Below are 22,631 nucleotides of genomic sequence, written 5' to 3' on the forward strand. Positions count from 1 at the left end.
CGTTGGTTGATTATTCCTATTAGGAGCGATTGATCAGAAAAGGATCAAACATTTATTGAAGTGTGTATGGCCAGCATTATGTGTACTGACAGTCAGCCTCATTGGATACATCTGATGATCTGTGTGTGTGTGTCCCGGAATCGGCTGTCACTGTCCCGGTGTGAGCATCAATCAGCAGCCAGGACTACATCTCCCATGATGCTTCACTCTGACAAAGAGTCAGCTGCGGAAGTCAGCGTGACCTGTCCTTAGAGAAGGGGGAGGAGCGAGCAGAGGGAGATCTGACATGCAATCAGCTTTGTGATCAGGAAAGAAGACTGTGTAGAGCGCGAGCACTTCCAGGTAGGAGCAGAGCGAGCCCGGCCCGGGGAGGATGGAGCGGGCTCAGGGAGAGGGAGCATGACTCAGAGGAGTGGGGGAGGGGGGCACGAAGCCTCACATCAGCATGTCATAGAGTTTGACACATAGGAAACACAGGGCTGTTACCCATGGCAACCCCTCACTGCACTCTGAGGGGGATCCTGGAATCTGATTGGTCGCTGTGAGCACAGACTTCACTAGTGTGCCCTTCCCTGTCTTGGGATTGGATGTCCTGTAGTGACCCCACCAGCCTGTGTTTACTTCATATTCCTCTACTCCTCCCCAGGTGACAACATTCATTATAGGTTTATATAGAGGGGGAGGGGGAGGGGTTGGAGCCTCTGTCTATACAGGTCAGCATTGTCCAATGACAGGAAATGCAGAATGTTTGTTGAGGTGAGGGCAAATCTTCCAGTGGGGACCCCAGTTCACATGGGCGCCCTGTGGGTGTAAAAGAGGAAGCGGTTGCGCCGGGGGTTTTCCGCCCCCCTTTCCCCAACTGCCCCCCTAAGTACAGATCTGCAGCCATTCAGGGCTGTACACATGCTGTGCTTTGCAGTAATGATTAAACGGTGCCGCTGCCAAACACAGCGCCTTTCAAGAGGTGACGTATCGCCTCCTTGCCACCTGTCAAATGCCCCCTGAAAAGTGATCCACCATAGATCACTCTTCAGAGGGGAAGCAGTACATATAGAGAGCTCTGAGATTGCGCTCACAGGTTTCCGGAACCTGCAAGAAACTCGCTACAAACACGCTTACACGGTAATATTACCCCCAAGCACAGCTGGCAGATGGGCGTTTTATCGTGGGACGCTCCAAGTCCTAAAAGGTTCAAGCGTTTATTTGGTCCATTCGTGGCACACCTGGAGTGGCCCATTCGCGGCACACCTGGAGTGGCCCATTCGCGGCACACCTGGAGCGGCCCATTCGCGGCACACCTGGAGCGGTCCATTCGTGGCACGCCTGGAGCGGTCCATTCGTGGCACGCCTGGAGCGGTCCATTCGTGGCACGCCTGGAGCGGCCCATTCGTGGCACGCCTGGAGCGGCCCATTCGTGGCACGCCTGGAGCGGCCCATTTGTGGCACGCCTGGAGCGGCCCATTTGTGGCACGCCTGGAGCGGCCCATTTGTGGCACGCCTGGAGCGGCCCATTGGTGGCACGCCTGGAGCGGCCCATTGGTGGCACGCCTGGAGCGGCCCATTTGTGGCACGCCTGGAGCGGCCCATTGGTGGCACGCCTGGAGCGGCCCATTTGTGGCACGCCTGGAGCGGCCCATTTGTGGCACGCCTGGAGCGGCCCATTTGTGGCACGCCTGGAGCGGCCCATTTGTGGCACGCCTGGAGCGGCCCATTTGTGGCACGCCTGGAGCGGCCCATTGGTGGCACGCCTGGAGCGGCCCATTCGTGGCACGCAGGGAGCAAAATGTGATCCCTGCCTGGGGCCCCATTCACATTTTGGCGATTTGGAGTCATGGGTGGAATTGCCGCGATTCCGCCTGCGGTACCAAATTGCATAACAATCGGTGCAGATCGTGCGATGCACGTTAATTTTAAATGACACACCAAATGCAGTGCGATTTTGCCGTGATTGTTGCGTTACAGAATCAAGGCAAAATGCGACTTTAAAAATGGCGTCAAGCCTGTCGCCCTGAAAGGAGCCAACGCATATTTTGGGGCGGACACTCGTGCATAGGGCAACCCATTGAAGTAATTGAGCTGCCCTATGCGTGACGTGCAGAATCGCATGAAAATCGGTCGCACCAAATCGTGAGCGAGAACGCGCCCGCTGCGTGAAGTGTGAATGGGGCCTAAGAGGGGGAATTTCCCTCACTTTGTGGAGATTTGTGGAGTCTCTGGGGCAGGATATGAAGGGAAATCTCCTCAATGGGACACAGCAAAATACTAACCCTTCCCTACTCCATCCAACATGGAAAATGAAAGTTTCAGTGGAGGGGGTCTGTACTGAGGGGTGTCTGCGCTGAGGGGGGGTTACTGTCTGTACTACTGGGGGGTGTCTGCGCTGAGGGGGGGGTTACTGTCTGTACTACTGGGGGGTGTCTGCGCTGAGGGGGGGTTACTGTCTGTACTACTGGGGGGTGTCTGCGCTGAGGGGGGGTTACTGTCTGTACTACTGGGGGGTGTCTGCACTGAGGGGGGGGTTACTGTCTGTATTACTGGGGGGTGTCTGTACTGAAGGGGGGGGTGTACTACTGGGAGGTCTGTAACGGAGGTGGGGGTGTCTGTACTGAGGGGGGGGTCTATAATGATGGAGGGGGTCTGTACTGAGGGGGGACTATAGTTGGTGGGGGTGACACAATTTTTTTTTTTTGCACCAGATGATACCAACCCCAGTGATGCCACTGCAGTGGGGGAGATTTTTTTTTCTTTGCTGATCCGAAAAATGATCCGATCCGTACCGTGAGTTTTTTATTCCGTTGCACCCCTAGTTTAAACGCACAGATCCACGTCCTATCAGGGGAGAGGAGACCGATCGTGTGTTCCTTGTATATAGGAACACCGATCGGTCCCCTCCCCCCACAATTAGAATCCCTAGGTAACACATTTAACCTCTTCCTTGCCAGTGACATTTACACAGTAATCGGTGCATTTTTATAGCACTGATCGCTGTATAAATGTGAATGGTCCCAAAATAGTGTCAAAAGTGTCTGATCTGTCCGCCGCAATGTCGCAGATTGTTGCTATTACTTAATAAAAATGCCATACACCTATCCCCTATTTTGTAGATGCTATAACTTTTGTGCAAACCAATCAATGTACACCTATTGCGATTTTTTTTTTTTTTACCAAAAATATGTAGAAGAATGCATTTCGGCCTAAACTGAGGAAGACATTTTTTTTTTTTTATTGGGATATTTATTATAGCAAAAAGTAAAAATTATTATATTTTTTATTTTATTTTTATTGTCTGTCTTTTTTTGTTTATAGCGCAAAAAAATAAAAACCGCAGCGGTGATCAAATACCCCCAAAAGAAAGTTCTATTTGTGGGGGGGGGGGGGGGGGAATTATCAATTTTCGTATGTGTAAAGTGTTGCATGACTGCGCAATTGTCATTCAAAATGTTAGTGCTGAAAATTGGCCTGGGTAGGAAGGGGGTGAAAATGCCCGGTATTGAAGTGGTTAAGCTGCAGTAACCTGGTCTTCCAGTCCAGATGATGATGTTGGTAGCTGTGCCCAACGGTGGGGGGGGGGGGGGGGTTTCCTGCAGACTTTAGGTCTTCTCTGATGAGATCGGTCAGTAAGATCAGTTATCTTGTCGGCTCATTTCCTCCTCTTTTACACAACATGCACTTCCCAGCTGTAGTTATGTCACACACACTATCGCAACACATTCGTTATCTCCAAGAACATGAAAGGGACATCTAAGAGACCATCAGAAATATAAACCAGTCCTATGTGGGCCGTGCCCAGCTCCATCACGGGCAATGCAATGAATGTCAGCGCCACGCAGAATGATTCTAATGAGATACTAATTTAAGTTTATTGTTAAACTGTATCTATGGTTAAAACATTTTATTTTTTCATTTTAGATAGATTTAAACTACTTTTTTTCCATTGAGGAGATTGCCTATTTACGCTGGCCACTAGGTGGCGCTTCCGTTGAGTTTGGCGTAGAATATGCAAATGACTAGATACGCCGATTCTGAAACGTACGTGCGCCCGGCGCATTTTTTTTACGTTGTTTATGTAAGGCTTTTTCCAGCGTAAAGTTAGTCGAACAAATAGCTGGCCTAGTCAATGTTAAGTATGGCCGTCGTTCCCGCATCGAAATGTGAAATTTTTACGTCGTTTGCGTAAGTCGTCCGTGAATGGGGCTGGACGTAATTTACGTTCATGTCGAAACCAATACGTCCTTGCGGCGTACTTTGGAGCAATGTACACTGGGATATGTACACGGACGGCGCATGCGCCGTTCGTAAAAAACTTCAATCACGTCGGGTCACCATCCATTTACATACGCCCCCTCATCCTCATTTGAATTAGGCACGCTTACGCCGGCCCCATTTACGCTACGCCGCCGTAACTTAGGAGGCAAGTGCTTTGTGAATACAGCACTTCCCTCTCTGACTTACGGCGGCGTAGCGTAAATACGATACGCTGCCTGAAAGATGCGCCGCCGTACCTGAATCTGGCTATAAATCTTTTTCTGACACTTGTTTAAGGTGGAGCTCCACCCTAAAGTGGAACTCCTGCTTATCGGATTCCCCCCCCCCCTCTGGTGCCACAATCGGCACCTTTCAGGGGAGGGGGGACAGGATACCTGTCAAAGACTGGTATCCTTTCCCACTTCCGGGAATCCGGCCACGGCCCTGACGTCACCATGGGGCTCTCTCCTCTACCTCCCCTTGCCGCCGGGCTAATAGGAGAGAGGAGTGAGCCTCACGCATGCACAGTAGGGTTCCCGGCGTGAAGCCGAAAGGCTACACTCCCGGTTTCCCTTACCTGCAATGGCGACGGCAGCACCCGACAGCTGATGGGAAACATCAGCTGTGGTGCTGACATCGAGGGACTGCAAGACAGGTAAGTATCCATTTATTAAAAGCCGTAGCTGTAGTATGTGTAGCTGCTGGCTTTTAATTCTTTATTTTTTTCCAGAACACCCCTTTAAGTTAAAATCAATATTTTTTTTTTTTTTTTTTTTTGCTAGAAAATTACGTGGAACCCCCAAACATTATATATATTTTAGCAGAGACCCTAGGGAATAAAATGGAAATTGCTGCAATATTTTATGTCACACTGTATTTGCCTAGCAGTCTTTCAAATGCAGTTTTTTGGGAAAAAATACACTTCAATGAAAAAAATAAAAAAAAACACGAAAAAGTAAAGTTAGCCCCATTTTTTTTTTTTTTTTTACGTGGAAGATGTTACGCCGTGAGAATCGTGATCTTTCTTCTAAGCAAAAAAAATTGTGATTCTCATTTTAGCCAGAATCGTGCAGCTCTAGTAGACGCTGCCATTGGTGGAATGTAGGCTTGTGTCCCATATTAATAAGGTAGAATGAGCTGAAGGAACTACCCAGGGTATTGTCACTAGTTAGATGAGGGCTTGTGTCTCATATTAATATATCGGGATGAGCATGTGTTGGAGGAACTACCGTGAGTACTTTCATTGGTTGGATGAAAACTTGTGTCCCATGATAATACATTTCATTAAGTGTGTGTTGGAGGAACTGCCATCGGAACCATCATTGATGGGACAGGAGCTTGTGTCCCAAGATAATAAATTAGGATGAGCATGTATTGGTGGGATGTGGGCTTGTGTGCCATAATAATAAATTTGACTGATCATGTGTTGGAGCTGCCCTGTCATTGGTGGGCTTGTGTCCCAATGTTAAGTATGTGCTGGAGGAACTGCCATGGGTCCATTCTCATATGCATATGATAGAGACAAGTTTCTGTATGACTTTGTAGGCTTCTGTATCTATTCACATGGAGACTGTTTGCACTAGTATGGTTGGTCTTTTGGTTGCACCTGTTGTATCTTGATGGGTGGCGCATCTATCCCAGGACTACCAGCATCGGTTTGGTATAAGAGCACCATTCAAACAGGATTTCTGCCCTGGTGCAGCCATCTGATCTATATCACATTGGCCCTAGACTTTAAACCACTTGTACAAGTCTACTGCTGTTTTTAAGACATACCTTACCATATAGTAATCAAGATACCGGTCCTCATGGGCGTCCGCAGGTAGGGGCAAGGGGAGTCAAGCGCCCCCCCCCCCTGAAATAAGGGATCAGCAAGGTGTCCGCCATAGGCGCAGAGTGTCAGCGGGCGCTGGAACGCTCTCTATGTTCCAGGAAGGAAAATTGCACTGTGGACGGCAGCCGGCAGGGTTTTTCATTGTCCGATGTTAAGACAGAGCTGGTCTCTAGCATCAGGAGTCGGCACACACAAAACCCTTCCTGCTCTCCCAGTTCTGCATATACCACAGAGGAGGGGCGGGCTATCCAGAGCCCCTCAAGCCTGCAGCGTGCATCAACAGGAGCCTGTGCCAGGAGCCTGACCTGCCACTGTGAGATGATTCTCTTCTGTGGGGGGAAGAGAGCTCTGTGGGGGGATTGGGTATGCATACTGGCCTAGCGCACGCCTGGGATTCTGCACCCTGTACATGGCGCACGCCTGGGATTCTGCACCCTGTACATGGCGCACGCCTGGGATTCTGCACCCTGTACATGGCGCACGCCTGGGATTCTGCACCCTGTACATGGCGCACGCCTGGGATTCTGCACCCTGTACATGGCGCACGCCTGGGATTCTGCACCCTGTACATGGCGCACGCCTGGGATTCTGCACCCTGTACATGGCGCACGCCTGGGATTCTGCACCCTGTACATAGCGCACGCCTGGGATTCTGCACCCTGTACATGGCGCACGCCTGGGATTCTGCACCCTGTACATAGCGCACGCCTGGGATTCTGCACCCTGTACATGGCAACACGCTTTTGTCAAAAGGGAGCGAGCATGGGTAACCTTAAAATAATGACCCCCCCCCCCCAAAAAAAAAAAATTCTGCGGACGCCCATGCCGGTCCTTCTATATCAGAAGTAAGCACTGCTGTGTATTTAGTGGATGGCGATGCTGTTAGTGGAATGCAGTCTGTTGAGGAAATTGGAACTTGCTCAGCAAACTTTTTTCTTCTTCTTTTTTTCTTTTTCACTGCTATCTATCACTTGGTGGTGTCTGCTGAGGTCTGGAGGAAATACTAGAAATCTGATTGTCCCCCAAGTATTTTAAAATGTTTAACAACTGTCATGTCTATTAGCATGATCAATAGTGGATTGTATTTAGTTGATTGGAGAACATAATGATCAGATATCAGTTCATTGGAGGGTCATAATGACGGTTACAGTAAAACCTTGGTTTGAGAGCGTTTTGCAAAATTTTTCAATAAATGTTGCCTTGATATACAAGCGATGTCTTGATATAAGAGTAGCGTCATGTCACAACTGAGTATGAAATAGAAGAGAGGCGCCTCTAAGTGTAGCAATATGGTTACATTTAATGAAGGTACAACATTTTGTAACATATTGCTACACTTAGAGGTGCCTCTCTTCTCTTTTATACTCTGTAGCTCCTGCTGGATTTTGCTTCTCATCCCCTTGTGGAGGCTTCCATTTGTGGATGGACATGTTATGGTTACACAACCTATCACATTGCTATAATCTTTTATATGGACTATAAACTGAAGGACTTATGAATAAATGGTTGTGGAAGAAATGATTTGAGTTTCCATTATTTCTTATGGGGAAGTTTGCTTTGATATACAAGTGCTTTGGATTACAAGCATGTTTCTGGAACAAATTATACTCGCAATCCAAGGTTTTACTGTATTTTGGACTTTATCAGAAAATCCAGTATAGAGATGACTTTACCATATGTGTGTACAATTGTCCTGAGCTCCATACGGACTGGTTTATCGTGTAGATCCTGTATGTCATGTGTACGGTTATGTGAACGTCCGCTTTCAGTTTCTTAGTTTGGTTTATGTGAAACACAATCTCACTTTACATGAAAGTCCACTTTTGCTGAGAAAAAAGGCATTCTTCCAATGTCAGCATTCTAATGATGATGCTTCATCACATGCTTCTTCCTGCAGTGTGTATTGTGTACTATTGTCTGTTTGGAGGAGACGTGGAAACTGCATGAAGTTGCAGCTGGACTAATGGCCAAGTGGAGGTTGGTTAACTATAAGGTTCTGTTCATATTTATCTGTGTTCCTGCAGTACAATAAATGTATTTTAATTGCATGAAAATGTAGTTTAATCAGAAATCCCTTTTTTTTTTTTTTTTTTTTTCTTTTGTGGCCGCTTTACATCAATGCACTCTAGGTTTAGGCCAGGTTCACACCTATGCAAATTGAGTGCGGCTTAAACCGCATCCAATTCGCAGAACATTTTAAAATACATTGTTTTCAATGAGGCTGGTTCACATATGTGCGATGCATTCGCACTACGCCTTGCCGCCAAACCGTGTGCGTCTTTTAGGCATTGCGGTGCGGCTCAGGTGCAAATTCAAGCCCATTATCTTCTATGGGTACACAGCTGAATTCGCAGATGTGTTCAGTTCTCTTAAGGAATTTCTCTCATTCAGCTCAATACACTTCTCCCCCACTCTCCTCTAACCCAGGTCTCCAAATTCACCGCACTAGTGTGATTCCGGCCTTAGTGTATGGTGAAAGGAAACTATAAAGTTCCATTAAAAACTGTGTGCATTTACATGCACTTAAAGCGGAGCACCACCCTAAAGTGGAACTCCCGCTGATGAGAACCCTCCCCCCCCCCCCCTCCGGTGTCACATTTGACACCTTTCAGGGGGGTGCAGATACCTGTCTAAAGACCAGGTATTTGCACCCACTTCCAGCCACAGTCTCGGGCAGACTGCGGGCATGACGTCACCTACCGTCCCCCCATCCCCCCCTCCCCGGTTGTGTTCTGGGAACACTTGGCTCCCAGCCAGTACACAGCGACTCGCACATGCTCAGTAGGGAACCGGGCAGTGAAGCCGGAGCGCTTCACTTCCTGGTTCCCTCACCGAGGATGGCGGGGTGGGGGGGGCAGCAGAGTGATGAGCGATCGCTCGTTCTCTGCTGCGGATGGCGCTGGACTCCAGGACAGGTAAGTGTCCTAATATTAAAAGTCAGCAGCTGCAGTATTTGTAGCTGCTGGCTTTTAATAATTTTTTTTTCAGCAGAGCTCCGCTTTAAAGAACACAAACGTACCCATATATTTTTTTAGCCAGTGTAGTGACCACATTACAAGGTGCATTCACATCTTTGCATTGTGCTGCAGTGAAGGGCAGCTACATTTATTTTATGCTGTATGTGTGCATTGGGGTGACATTTAAGCCTGGTACACACGATTGGATTTTCCGCGGACAAAGCATAGGACTATTGTCCGAAATGGCGTTGGGAAGGAACTTGCTTGCATACAAACGGCTTAGAACTGACGGCCAACAAACATGAAACTACGTGGTTTTTCGGCTCTTTAGCACCACCATTTGGGCATCTTCTGCTAATGTTGTGTTATGGTTAGCATTGCTTCTGAGCAGGAAATCTAACTGAAATGTCAATTTATAAAGATTGGGGCGGCTCATACCATATATGAAGACTTTGCCGTGCACAGAAAAGGTCCATAAGGGTATAAAGGCCCAGTCACAATAATGCGTTTATTACATTAATACTTGTACACCGTTTACCTATTGTGTTAAGCGGTGGTAGGTCATCCATGTGCAATAAAGAAATGGTCATGTCCATTTTTTTATTATACGTCGACCTGCGTAAAAGTGTCTATTGGTGAAAATGTCAATGCAAACCTGCGCTGCAGAACATGTGCTAATAACATGTAAAATTGTGGATCTGGCAGGCTAGCTTTTTTTTTTTTATATAGTGGGGGAGGGTTTGACCATTTTTTATTTATTTTTTATTGCTAAGCATTTTCCTTCTGTCGTTTCTTGGCTAAAACAGAACAATATAAAATTGACAGAGAATAGAGTTCTTTTTTTTTTTTTTTTTTTTTATTTCCTAAAGTTTTTCCTCCTTTTCTTACAGTGGGGTACAACTATTATGCATTCTGGGGCTTGAGACCTTTTAAAGAGGAGGTCCGGTTTAAAAAACAAAAATAATTAAAGTCAGCAGCTACTAAGGACACTTACCTGTCCAGGGTGCCCGCGATGATGGCAGCCGAAGCCAAGCAAACACTTGGGTTTTGGCTGCCCCGCCGCCATCCTTGGTGAGGCAATCAGGAAGTGAAGCCTTGCGGCTTAACAGCCTGATTCCCTACTGCGCATGCGCGAGCCGTTCCGCGCGACGTGAATGGGAAACGTCTCCTGGGACACACACAAGGTTCCAGAAGACACCGCTCCCCCATTCCCAAGGAGGCAGCGCGGGGAGGCACTTCAGGTATGTATAAAAAAAAAAAATATATATATATATATATAATTTGTTGTAGAATAGCTGGGGGAATGAATTGGGCTAAACCAGAGCCAAGTTCCTTCTCTTGGCTTTATCTGGTGTGAAGGTCGTAATGCACACATTTTATTCCTCGTTATGACTTGGTATGTTGCAGTGCAGTTCATTTTGAATGGTACCCCCATTGCACTACAATGTATGATAATGCATTACCATGCATTAGTGTTCTGCATCAGAAAACATAGGTCAGATTTTTAGATCCACTGTGATGTATTGGCACTTCACCACAATAAATGGGGGCAGCACAGTGGTGTAGTGAGTAGCACTTTCGCCTAGCAGCAAAAGGATCGCTGGTTTGAATCCTAACCACGACACCATCTGCCTGGAGTTTGCATGTTCTCCCTGTGTCTGCGTGGGTTTCCTCCAGGTACTCCGGTGATTTATTCCCCCAGCTATTCTACAGCAAATTAACTTTATAGGTTCATTCTATTCTATTCTCTTCATAGATGACATTATATTATTTCAATCAACTTAATTTCTTAATTACTTGTCATCAAATAGCTGCCATGAAGCTATGATTATGACATTTCATGTTACATAATCTTATCCTCCCACACTCCAAAAACATGCTGGTGGGTAAATTGGATCTTGTCCCAATTGGCCCAGTATATATGTGTATGACTGTGTGTCCCAAGCGTGTCGAGATCCCTAGGGGTAAAATGACCGAACCAGCCAAGCAGACACTGGCGATACAGTTTGCATGTGTAGCCCTATACAAGTCATTCATTCATTCATTCAAATGGGCTGTCATACCACAGCATACATTATTGTGTGATAATACACATACAGGTTAACACACCACAATGAAAATATTTGTGCCCTCCAATGCATCATGCTGAATAATATAACTCCTATGGAACAGAATAGGGGAGGCTCCTATTGCATGATGGGATTAAGGATGAGCTCCGGCGTGTTCGCATAGAACACGTGCAGAGCCCGCCAGGAAGTGTGCACGGCGCTGTGCTAATCACAGCCAGGGAGACCTTGTCCCGATGCTCGGCTGCAGGGATCGTGAAATGTCTCCCTGGCTGTTATTAGCGCAGCGCCGTGCACACTTCCTGGCGGGCTCTGCACGTGTTCTATGCGAACAAGCCAGAGCTCATCCTTAGATGGGATGGAAGAGGCATTGGGACACGGGAGGTAAGTGTGTGTTCACAGCTAGGGTTGCAGCGTTCCTGAATCTACAATGTGGTTGTGTTGTGCGGTTCTTGGCGCTCTTAAAGTTGATCATAGATCATGGCAGAGTGCTCTGTAAAGATGATGAGGTCATCACTGATCTGTCACTTAAATAGAAGAGAAATTGATGAGAAAGCCGTCGCAATATAATTCATGTCTGGGCTGCCGTCACGTGGTTCGGCCATATAGTGTTTCACAATCTGCTCTTCCTTGTTCCATTTATAAATGTTGGTAAACAAAATGCACCGATTGCATCATTGCCAATTCTGACGTCTGCTAAAATGTTCATCTGCTGTGTAAAACAAGGTTGGTGCATCTGACTAAATCAAATCGTTAGAGCGGAGCTCCACTTCCACCTAGACAGATAAATGCACAGCCGGGTAGATTTGCTTTCTGGGCTTGTATTCCTGCAGAACTGGTCCAACCAGAATACTGACCAGTAAGCTCGGGCAAAGAAGGGGCTAAAGCTAGTCATAGACATAATTATTTCTGAACTCCGGTGCTCTAAGCTGGCCATACACAAAGCAAAGTTTCTCCGGTTCATAATGAACTGGCCAAAAATTGCCCTGTTGGCACCACTGCGCCCGACATTCTTTGATTGTAAAATTGTTGGCCGAACGGCACCTCTACCCAGTTGCAGGCACTGTTCAGGTATTTTCAGGCAAAATTCAAGAGTTGACAAGGCAGATTCATCCATCCATGCTGTTTATGAATAAAAATGTCCCAAAATCTTTGCACAAGCTTTTAAAGTTGAGCCACATGCAGAGGTGCAGAGGCGTATTTAATAAAAATGTCAAAGTACAAAAATAAATAATAAAAGTAAAAATATGCAGTGTACAGCAACTGAAAGGAAACACACACTGGGTAGATTCAGTAACATCTGCGCTTTTTTTTACGTAGGCGCAGGGCACCGTTTTTGCCCTGCGCCCCCGCAAATTTTCTGCGCTACCCGCGATTCACGGAGCAGTAGCTCCGTAAATTGCGTGTGCGCTCCGGTAAAATGCCCGGCGTAAGCGCGCGCAATTTAAATGATCCCGTAGGGGGCGGGAATCATTTAAATTAGGCGCGTTCCCGCACCGAGCGTAGAGCGCATGCTCCGTCGGGAAACTTTCCCGACGTGCATTGCGGTAAATGACGTCGCAAGGACGTCATTTGCTTCAAAGTGAATGGGGTCCAGCGCCATTCATGATTCACTTACCCAAACTACGTAAATTTTAAATTTCGCAACGTGGGAACGACGGGTATACGTAACATTGGCTGCCCCTAATAGCAGGCGCAGCCTTACGCGAAAACCGCCGTACGCAAACGACGTAACGTTGTGAATCGGCGTTAGTATGCAATTTGCATACTATACGCTGAGCACAACGGGAACGCCACCTAACGGCCATCGCAAGAATGCAGCCTAAGATATGCGGGCATAAGAGCCTTATGCCACGCATATCTTAGGCTGCAGTCGGCGTAACGAGGTTCCTGAATCAGGAGCATTCGTTACGCCGGCGCAAGTAAGCAATTGCGCTGCGTAACTATGGTTACGCAGGCGCAATTGCTCTTTGAATCCGGGCTACTGTAGTTAACAAGGTAAAAAAAAAAGTGCATTTATTATTTTTCCTTCGAAGGAGCCTGCAGAGCATTGCACCCACAATCGGCACATTATGGGTGCACTGCATGGCTCCCGAGGATCTCAGGATAGCTGTCTGCTCGTACCTCTGATATAAGAAGGCAGTTAGTTAATGAACTATGAGAGCGCTCACCAGCGTCCTCGCAGTTGATTGAGAACTGCAAGCCGCAATGGATGACGGTACTTGTAGTCTATTTACCGGAAACTGTGAATGAATGAATGACGACGCTGTGTGGCGCTCCATCAAACTGTGACAGTGGGTGCAGAGAGAGGATCCCCCACCCGCTGTCAAAGGAAGGGGGGGTGCATGCTAAACGTGTTACATGTTACACCTTAGATATGGGTGTAAACATATTCAGAAAGGTGAATTTTTAGCCTTTAATAATGTCCAAAATCTCTGATAAAATTCCACACTATAGAACTGAATAGCCTGTGATTGACAAGTGCAGTCATAACTATTTAGCCATATAGCATGAATAATCCAAAATGATCAGTGTCAGAGTCCAAATAAAATACAAATAAAATGGTGTATATGTGATAGTCCACATAAACTGCTAAAAATATGTTGTATTAATAGTGAAGCCAATTGACTCAAATGACACCTCTACCTGCAATTGCCCCAGGGTGTGCTCTCGCCTTATGGTTTGACCTCCATTTCTAAAGTCAAACAAGCATGAACAGATAAATATCCAGGCAAGCTCCTTCTTGGATACGGCCAAAGATAATAAAGGCTCTCTCCAACCACTTCCAAATAACACTCAAGCCCTGTACACACGGCCGTGAATCCCGTCGGGGGAAAAAACGTTGGTTTTCCTGAAGGCATTCAAGCTTGCCAAGCCGTGCATACAGACGGACATTCAAAAGAACCGCCGTTCTTTTGAATGGCAAGAACGTGGTGACGTCATTGACTCCGACGAGCCGGCGCTCGTCACATTCGATGCCATCGCCGCCATCTTGCTACACCTTACACTATGCCTTGTATGCTATGGCGTATGCGTCAAAGGCTTATCGAGCATGCGCGGGTTTACCTTAGGACAGGTAAGCATACAGATGACCGTTTTTCTCGGCAGGAAACACTCTGCTGGGAATCCCGACGAGAAAATAAGAGAGCCAGGTTCTCTATTTTTCCGTCAAGATTCCCGGCTGTTTTCCTGCCGGAAAACCGGTCGTCTGTATGAGGCTTAAGTGCTACATGGGTTACTCAACCACCGAAAATAAACTTCTCATCTCTGCAGCGCTGTGTGTACCAGAGGCTGAAAGAAAATATTTCCTAGAGCTTACTGCTAAAAACTTTTTTTTTGTAAAGCAGGTGAAATATTCACTTGGGTATTCAATAGGTAACAACATTAGCCGTTCGATTTATTTTTTCATTCAGCCTGCAGGCTGAAAAGATAAGTCTGTGTGATTGGCCAGCTTAAAGCGGGGGTTCACCCTATAAAAAAAAAAATATATATATTTTTTTCTTCTAGCATAAAATTAAGCATAGTAGCGCGAGCTACAGTATGCCTGTATTTTTATTTTTTTGCCCCGTACTCGCTGTGCAATCCTCTATTGAAGATTCCGACTCCCCGCGTGGAATGGGCGTTCCTGCGTGGAATGGGCGTTCCTATCAAGAGGGAGGATGATTGACGGCCGGCTCTGGCACGTCACGCTTCTCCGGAAATAGCCGAAATAGGACTTGGCTCTTCACGGCGCCTGCGCATAGTCTGTGCGCAGGCGCCGTATAGCGCCGTGAAGAGCCGAGACCTACTCCGGCTATCTTCGGGGAGCGTGACGATCCATAGCCGGCCGTCAATCACCTTCCCTCTGGATAGGAACGCCCATTCCCCGCGGGGAGTCGGAATCTTATCTATACGATTGCACAGTGAGTACAGGGCTAAAAAAATAAATACAGGCATACTGTAGCTCGAGTTACTATGCCTAATTTAATGCTAAAATGTTGGTAATGAGGGTGAACCACCGCTTTAAGACTGTGGATGGCGCTGTTTAGGGACTTTGGGCTTCCTGAGATCACCTAGATCAGGTCAGGGGTGCTATCTTGTTGCATGCCTTGTTTAGACAAGGAATAATTAGCTAGCAGGTGTTGTTGGATTTGGAACCCTATAATTGTTTGAACAGCCTTCTCTTTTATATAGTGTTAGGTGGGATAAGTCGGGAAATTAGGTAAATTGTGGCCCTTTCAAATTCCACTTCCCCGTGTCCTCCTTATTAACTCCTCTTTTATATTGTAAAAGTGTATTTTACACAGGGGTGGTCTGGTTGGTTGCTGCATGAGACCACAACCCAGTGAACCCAGTTTCTGCATCGGTTCCCTGCCAAACATTTGAGGATGACGTCACTTTTGTCCATGGCTTCTGTCCAGTAGCAATTTCAGGCATCTCTTGCAGCCGGATAACATTTGGACGGCTGTGGCTCTTCCCGTCTTCAACCCGCAGTTGAAGTACATGACGTTTATTGCAGTCATGTTGTTGGGCTTCTTCTGGCAAGTTTTGTGGAGTCTTTGGAGTTGACTAGTAGGAGAGCCGGTTGCTGTTATGAGTAAACTGGTGGCCAAGCAAAACTACTACCATCCTAAGATCTCCCTTCATCTTGCCTGCTAGAGAAGTAGTTGGCTCTAGATGTGCTTCAAATGCAGTACGGCACACCTTGAACTGGGCACCACGGTACTTTTCACAGGTGTTTTCACATTCAGGAGTCCCTGCTAGGCGGCTATAATATCTTTTGCTCTTTGTCAATGTCGAGTGTAGTTTATTCTGTCTTCAAGGAGCAACATGGAAAATCCCTTTTAAAGAAAATGATCACGTATTCTTTTTATGTTATCCAGTTCCTGATGGAACAAAGTGCATATAGTACCTTGTCCCTTCCTAGGTGCCCTGTAACATTCGCAACTTGACGTATGGCCTTCTAACACCGCAGCCAGCAAAAAGATGATGCTCGCTATCAAAGCAACAGTCTCCTCGCTTGCTTTATTTTTATTTTTGTTCTGGATAGATGAGATAATGGCTGGAACCTCTTATGCCGCGTACACACGGTCAGAATTTCCGACAAGCAAAGTTCGATGAGCTTTTGGTTGGAAATTCCGACTGTGTATATGCCCCATCGGACTTTTTCTGTCGGAATTTCCAACAGAAAAAATTTGAGAGCTGGTTCTCAATTTTTCCGACGGAAAAAGTTCTTGTCGGAAATTCCGATCGTCTGTGTATGCAATTCCGATGCGCATGCTCTGAATCAATTCGACGCATGCTCGGAATTGTTGAACTTTTTCAGCTCGTTGTGTTGTACGTCACCGGGTTCTTGACTGTCGGAATCTTGTGTGACCGTGTGTATGCAACTGAAGTTTGAGTCAAAATTCCGTCCGAAAAAAATCCACGGTTTTCTGTCGGAATTTCCGATCGTGTGTACGCGGCATTGGGTTTTTTGCTGCCCATGTCCCCATTGGGGAGGTTTTCTCCAGTTGCTATCCCAGAGACACCACAGGAAGGCCATGCTCAGATATGAAGGTAGACACATGTATTTGAAATGTAGTTGTTGTGTTCCCGGTGTAGTGTCACAGTTTGCTGCCTATCCTAGAATGCAGCCGAAGTCACGTGGCGTCCAACTGCGCATGCGCGATGCGTTCCAAACGCAAGTGCGATGCGTTCCAATGGATTTTCGACAGTACACACCAGCGAACCCGGAATTCAGGGCGACGTGGATTTAGAGGAAAGTGACCAGTCGGCCTCACGTCCTCGCTTCGCTCGGATGGCTCGAGTCCGCTCGCTCGGCCTCCTGGCTCTTTTTTTAACATCCTCCAATCCACGGGGATGTTAAGGAAAGAGCGTGGATGCCGACCGAGGTTTCACTGGTGTGCACTGTCGTGAATGCATTGGAACGCATCGCATTTGCGTTTGGAACGCATCGCGCATGCGCAGTTGGCCGCCACGTGACTTCTGGAGCATTCTAGGATAGGCAGCAAACTGTGACAATACACCGGCATAGGGCAGTACAGTGATTTTGAAAGTGAAAATTCCTTTTAAATAACTAAAATTTTTCTGATTTTCCTGAATAGAAGCTTTCTGGGTTTGCTATGAAGCCCCTTTATCCTGCAGTACTCCACGGTGCCTCTTAAAGCAGGCATGTAATAAAGAGACAACTCTGCTATTAAATCTTGAAAAAATCTTGATCATGAATTGTGAATCTTGGTCATGTCATGGGGGAAAGTTGCCCATTTCTGTTGGAAGTTCAGTCTTCAAGCCCTTGTAGCTGTGAACGTGGGATCAGATGATCAACCACTGTGGGAATAGGGGTTTTGCAGAATACATATGTATCACAGTTGTCTTTATTATGGCTCATTATAAAGCCTCATACACACGATCGGACTTCCATCTGACTTTTCCGTGGATTTTGGTCCGAAGGGCGTTGGCCGCGAACATTTCCAGCTAACTTTCACCAAATCACGTGGTTTTTCAGCTCTTTACCGCCACCCTTTGGGCAACTTCTGCTATTGTTGTCTGATGTTTAGCATTGGTTCTGAGCGTGCGTGTTTGGAATTTGGACTTGTGTACACACGATCAGATTAGCCGACATAGGACATTTGTTGCTGAAAGGTTTGAGAGCATGCACAGCAAACATTTGTCTGATGAAAATTCAAAAACAATTGTCCGATGGAGCGTACACACGGTCAGATTGTCTGATCAAACAAGTCCGTCTGAGCGTTGTCAAAAAGTCAGAGTGTGTGTATGGGCCTTAAGAATTGGATAGGATAGAACAGAAGTTGTGTTCACCATAGATTTGTCCATTTAGTTTATATATTTTTTTTTTGTAAAGCTTAGATGCCTAGACCAAGTTTAGTTGGGTCCAGTATGTGTCCATTAACTTGACAATATTCTATTTTGTCTGTGGGTTGAGAACTAGGAGAACACACAGTTGCGCACTCCAAGTTCTCTTTTGCATGGTTAAAGTGAACCTTCACCCGAATATTACAGCATCATTCTGTTCAGCCACCCCCCCCCCCCCCCTATCTGTTACACAACTGATTTTTTTTTTTTTTCGTCCTGGGAAACTAGTGCTTTTTTTTTTTTTGGTTGTACTTCCTCCATTCCTCACCTAGGCAAGGATGACATTCTCTTGGCCCACTCGCCTCACCGAAGCCTTCTGGGATTCATGCTTTTTTTTGTATAATGTGAAAGATGATGTTACAATGGGTAAATAGATACCTAACATGTCACACTTTAAAATTGCGCACACTCATGGAATGGTGCCAAACTTAAGTACCGTATTTATCGGCGTATACCACGCACTTTTTTGCCCTGAAAATCAGGGCAAAATCGTGGGTGCGCGATATACGCCGATACCTGCTTTACCGCGCCGAGTTTGAATACTGCGCCGGCATATACCGAGCGCAGTACACTCGTGTATAGTCGGCCAGTCTCGGCTCCTCTCGCGCTCACGTCCTGGACGTACAGGACGTGAGCGTGACAGTAGCCGAGCCTGCCCGAGTGTACTGCGCTCGGTATATGCCGGCGCAGTATTCAAACTCTGTGCGGGAAACGAGCAAGGAGGACGCCGCAGAAGGACGCTGGACCCGACGAAGAGGACACCCGAAGCTGCAGACGGACGCCGGACCCGACGAGGCCGCCGATGGAGGCCACGCAAGACACCAAAACTGTAAGTACAAAATCCTTTTTTCCACAGGAATTTCTGGCCAACTTTAGGGGTGCGCGCTATACACGGGAGCGCGCTATACCCCAATAAATACGGTACTTAAAAATTTCCATAGGCGACGCTTTAAATGTTTTTACAGGTTACCAGTTTAGAGTTGCAGAGAAGGACTAGTGCTAGAATTGTTGCTCGCGCTCTAACGCACACGGCGATACCTCACGTGTGGTTTGAACGAGGTTTACCTATGTGGGCGGGAATTACATGTGTGTTTGCTTCTGAGCGCGAGCTTCCGGGAACAGGAACGTTTTTTTATTCATTTTTTTTATTTAGTTTGACACTTCTTTTACATTTTTTATTTTTTTATCACTTTTATTCCTATTACAAGGAATGTAAACATCCCTTGTAATAGGAAAAATGTGTGACAGGTCCTCTTTATGGAGAGATGCGGGGTCACTAAGACCCCACATCTCTCCCCCAGGCTGGAAAGCATGATATCAGGGGAAAAAAAATAATTAATGGTCCCATGCTTACCAGCTGCGGCTTTGTTTTCAATCGCGGCCCAGATATGACGTTATAACATTGCGCCCGGGACTCTAAGGGTCATAGAGATGACTGGTGACCATCTGGTCACTGGAAAACTCTATGGGCGATTCTTTCTCCGGGTCCCCGATGGTGCGAGAGTGTCAGGAGAAGCACCGGATGGCGGCAGGAGGTCCCCTCCTGTCGCCTGTAAGAACGATCAAGCGGTGGAACCAGCGCTATGATAGTTCTTATGGTTTACAGAATCGCTGCATGAAAACAAGGATCTCTGAATGGTGCCTGTAGCTGCACCCATCATTTACATATACCCTCTGAAGGTCAAAGACGTCATATGACGAACTTGGGCTGGAAGTGGTTAAAGTGTTATAGAAATGTGTTTTCAAGTGTTTTATAGCTTCAAGCATTTTTGTTTAGCCACCTTAATACCGCACGCCGTCATATGTTATCCTAGTATTGAGGTGGGGATATCTGAATGTTGCCTGCAGCTACAGGCATCATTCAGATATCCTTTTCAGCCGGCGATTCCGTGCACCATAAGAATGATCATAGCGGTCATAGATCATAGTTCTGCCGCTTGATTGTTCTTATAGGTGGCTAGAGGGGATGTTTCCCGCCGCCATCCGGTGCGTCTCTGGGCTCTCCCGTGCCATCGGGGGCCCGGAGAACGAATTGGCTGGAGCCGGTGACTTGTCCTTAAGGTTCCCCTAACGGGGAAGTTCCTTCAAGGACTGCGCAGGCGCAAACTTGCCATCATGGTATCAAAAAAGACAAACCTAATCATAAAATACATCACAGAAATAGTATAAAACAGTAAGCATATTGCGGGACCAACCATACAGGTCACCGAGCTAGAATCGACCCTAAACAAGGATCACGATGAAGAGAGGGGGTCACACAAGGCAGGATCTCAACTAGTTTCGCAACAGAATTGCTTCGTCAGGAGAATTCTAAAAATGATACATAATTGTTAGCATCAAGGTCTATAAACATGTATAAGCCAGTTGGGTATCGGCAAACTTCAGAGCGAGTGGGTGTTTTTTATAGGTAAGCCACACAGTGCTTGTTCCCCTAATTATACTTTATATACTGTTGATACTTGTTTGCTGATACCTAACTGGCTTATACATGTTTATCCATATGTTTATAGCCCTTGATGCTAACAATTAAGTATCATTTTTAGAATTCTCCTGACGAAGCAACTGTTGCAAAACTAGTTGAGATCCTGCCTTGTGTGACCCCCTCTTCACCGTGATCCTTGTTTAGGGTCGATTCTAGCTCGGTGACCTGTATGGTTGGTCCCGCAATATGCTTACTGTTTTATACTATTTCTGTGATGTATTTTATGATTATTTTTGTCTTTTTTGATACCATGTTAATAAATTGATGTATATCTTTTATCTCATTTTATTTTTTTCTATCCAGTACCGATATAGTCCTCCTGCCCCCACCCTTCTATGGTCTTTTGGGCCTTTGGGTTCCCTTTAGCCCTAGTTCTATTCTAACTGACTTTTTAGGATGATGGTACTACTATTACTTAGTTGTTTGTATTAAGAGGCTCTCATTTAAATCATATCATAAAGTGAAAATGAATTACCGTATTTATCGGGGTATTGCGCGATCCGGCGTATAGCGCGCACCCCTAATGTGGACCCGCAATTCCTGTAAAAAAAACAACATTTTAGTACTTACAGTTTTGGTGTCTTGCTCGGCGTCCATCGGCGGTCCTGTCGGGTCCGGCGTCCGTCTGCGGCTTCGGTGGTGTCCTCCCGGCTTCTCCCGCGCTGTCTCCCCGTCGAATCGCCGCTTCCCGCGCTCAGTTTGAATGCCTGCGCCGACATATACCGAGTGCAGTACACTCGGCTATATTCGGCCAGGCTTGGCATCGCTCGTGCTCACGCTCTGTGACGTTTATGTGTGAGCACGAGCGAAGCCGAGCCTGGCCGAATGTACCCGAGTGTACTGCGCTCGGTATATGTCGGCGCAGGCATTCAAACTAGGCGCGGGAATCGGCGTATATCGCGCGCCCACGATTTTTCCCTTATTTTAAGGGGGAAAAGGTGCGCGGTATACGCCGATTAAATACGGTACATTTAGAACTTCAATATTAACAGACAATATGTAGCCATGGATTATATGCTTTGGGTCGTATTTTGTAATGTGACATTCACTCCAAGGGAATCTTCCTGGGATATTTGTTTTATTCTACTGTACAGTAAATGATTTACTACCAGTAAATGTCACATTCAGTGCTTTGTAAATATGATCCATATAATATCCATTCAATGACTGCTGCTTGTGCGTCTAAATCATCCCAATAAAACCGCTGCCAGAGGCTTAGAGAAATTCCAGTTTATCTAGAAAAACCACTTCATCCTCCGAGGACCGCAAGGAAATTACTGTTTTGCCTGTAATTCTTCACGGCACGTTTGACAGCCATTGTTGCAAATCTACAATCCACTAACGAGTGTAATTATACTACTAGACTATTACTTTCCTGGGCATGCAAGTGTGCTCTGCTATTGTAGTATGAACCATTCTTCTCCCGTCTCAATGAAATTCCAATTTAAAGGAAACAATTGTGTTTTTACATGGTTAAAAAACATATAAATGTGACCACAAGTCGTGTCAATAATTCTATCAGTTGGTGTAAATGTTTTAACGGCTTGATAATGGCCATAGTTTGGAACTATATGTACAGGGCAGCTGTTCTTCTACATTGGATTTGTCTCTTAGGCCTTCTTTACACTTGACTAAATTTCTGGGGCCCCCCCAGCGGTGATCCTGGCTCCTCCTCCACATCGAGTGCCCCCGTGGACAGCCGCATTCCATGGGGGCACCAATGCCGGTGTGCTCCCGAGTCCTGCTGCTGCGTCCATTGACACAGCTCCCACCTCCCATGTCACTGGATTTGATTGACAGCAGCGGGAGACAGTGGCTCAAATTTCACTGCAAATCGCATGTGATTTGAAAAGTAAAGCGGTGCGATTCCTATTTACACCGGAAACTGACTGCATGGTGTGAACTAGAGCCAGCTATGAGTAAGCACTGATTGTAGTGCGAAACGTCAGCTGTATGCCCCTGTCTTTGCTGTGATGTGTGGTGTTTGAATACTTTTATCAATAAAAGGCAACCGAGAAGGATTTTCCAGAGTGCGGCTGTCCAAACATTTCTTTCTACAAGAGCCATTGGAATACTTGGGAAAACACTGTGCATGCGGCCAGTCCTTGCTGAACCAGGCAAGATTCAATCCATCTGTGGCCGGTGTTCTATCAGGATATGCCTCCCGTCTGAAAATGTCCCTGATAGGTCTG

The 22,631-nt window shown here is 46.5% G+C and overlaps 1 protein-coding gene across 3 annotated transcripts in view; it reads left to right on the forward strand.

The window, feature by feature from the left end:
* The first annotated feature begins 218 nt into the window (after nt 1-218).
* The window catches only part of VAMP7 (vesicle associated membrane protein 7), a 45,317-nt gene continuing 22,904 nt past the window's right edge, over nt 219-22,631 (forward strand). For 2 of the 3 annotated variants that reach the window (XM_040323627.1, XM_040323628.1), the window contains exon 1: nt 219-342. Coding sequence is in view for 1 of the 3 variants with exons in the window: in XM_040323626.1 (XP_040179560.1) it covers nt 8,043-8,056 (14 nt within the window). In the remaining 2 variants the exon portion in view is untranslated. Of the gene's footprint in view, nt 343-7,976; nt 8,057-22,631 lie in introns of all 3 variants that reach the window. The other variant, XM_040323626.1, reaches the window with a different exon arrangement.

The sequence above is a fragment of the Rana temporaria genome, chromosome 9, assembly GCF_905171775.1.
Source record: "Rana temporaria chromosome 9, aRanTem1.1, whole genome shotgun sequence".
Lineage (NCBI taxonomy): Eukaryota > Metazoa > Chordata > Amphibia > Anura > Ranidae > Rana > Rana temporaria.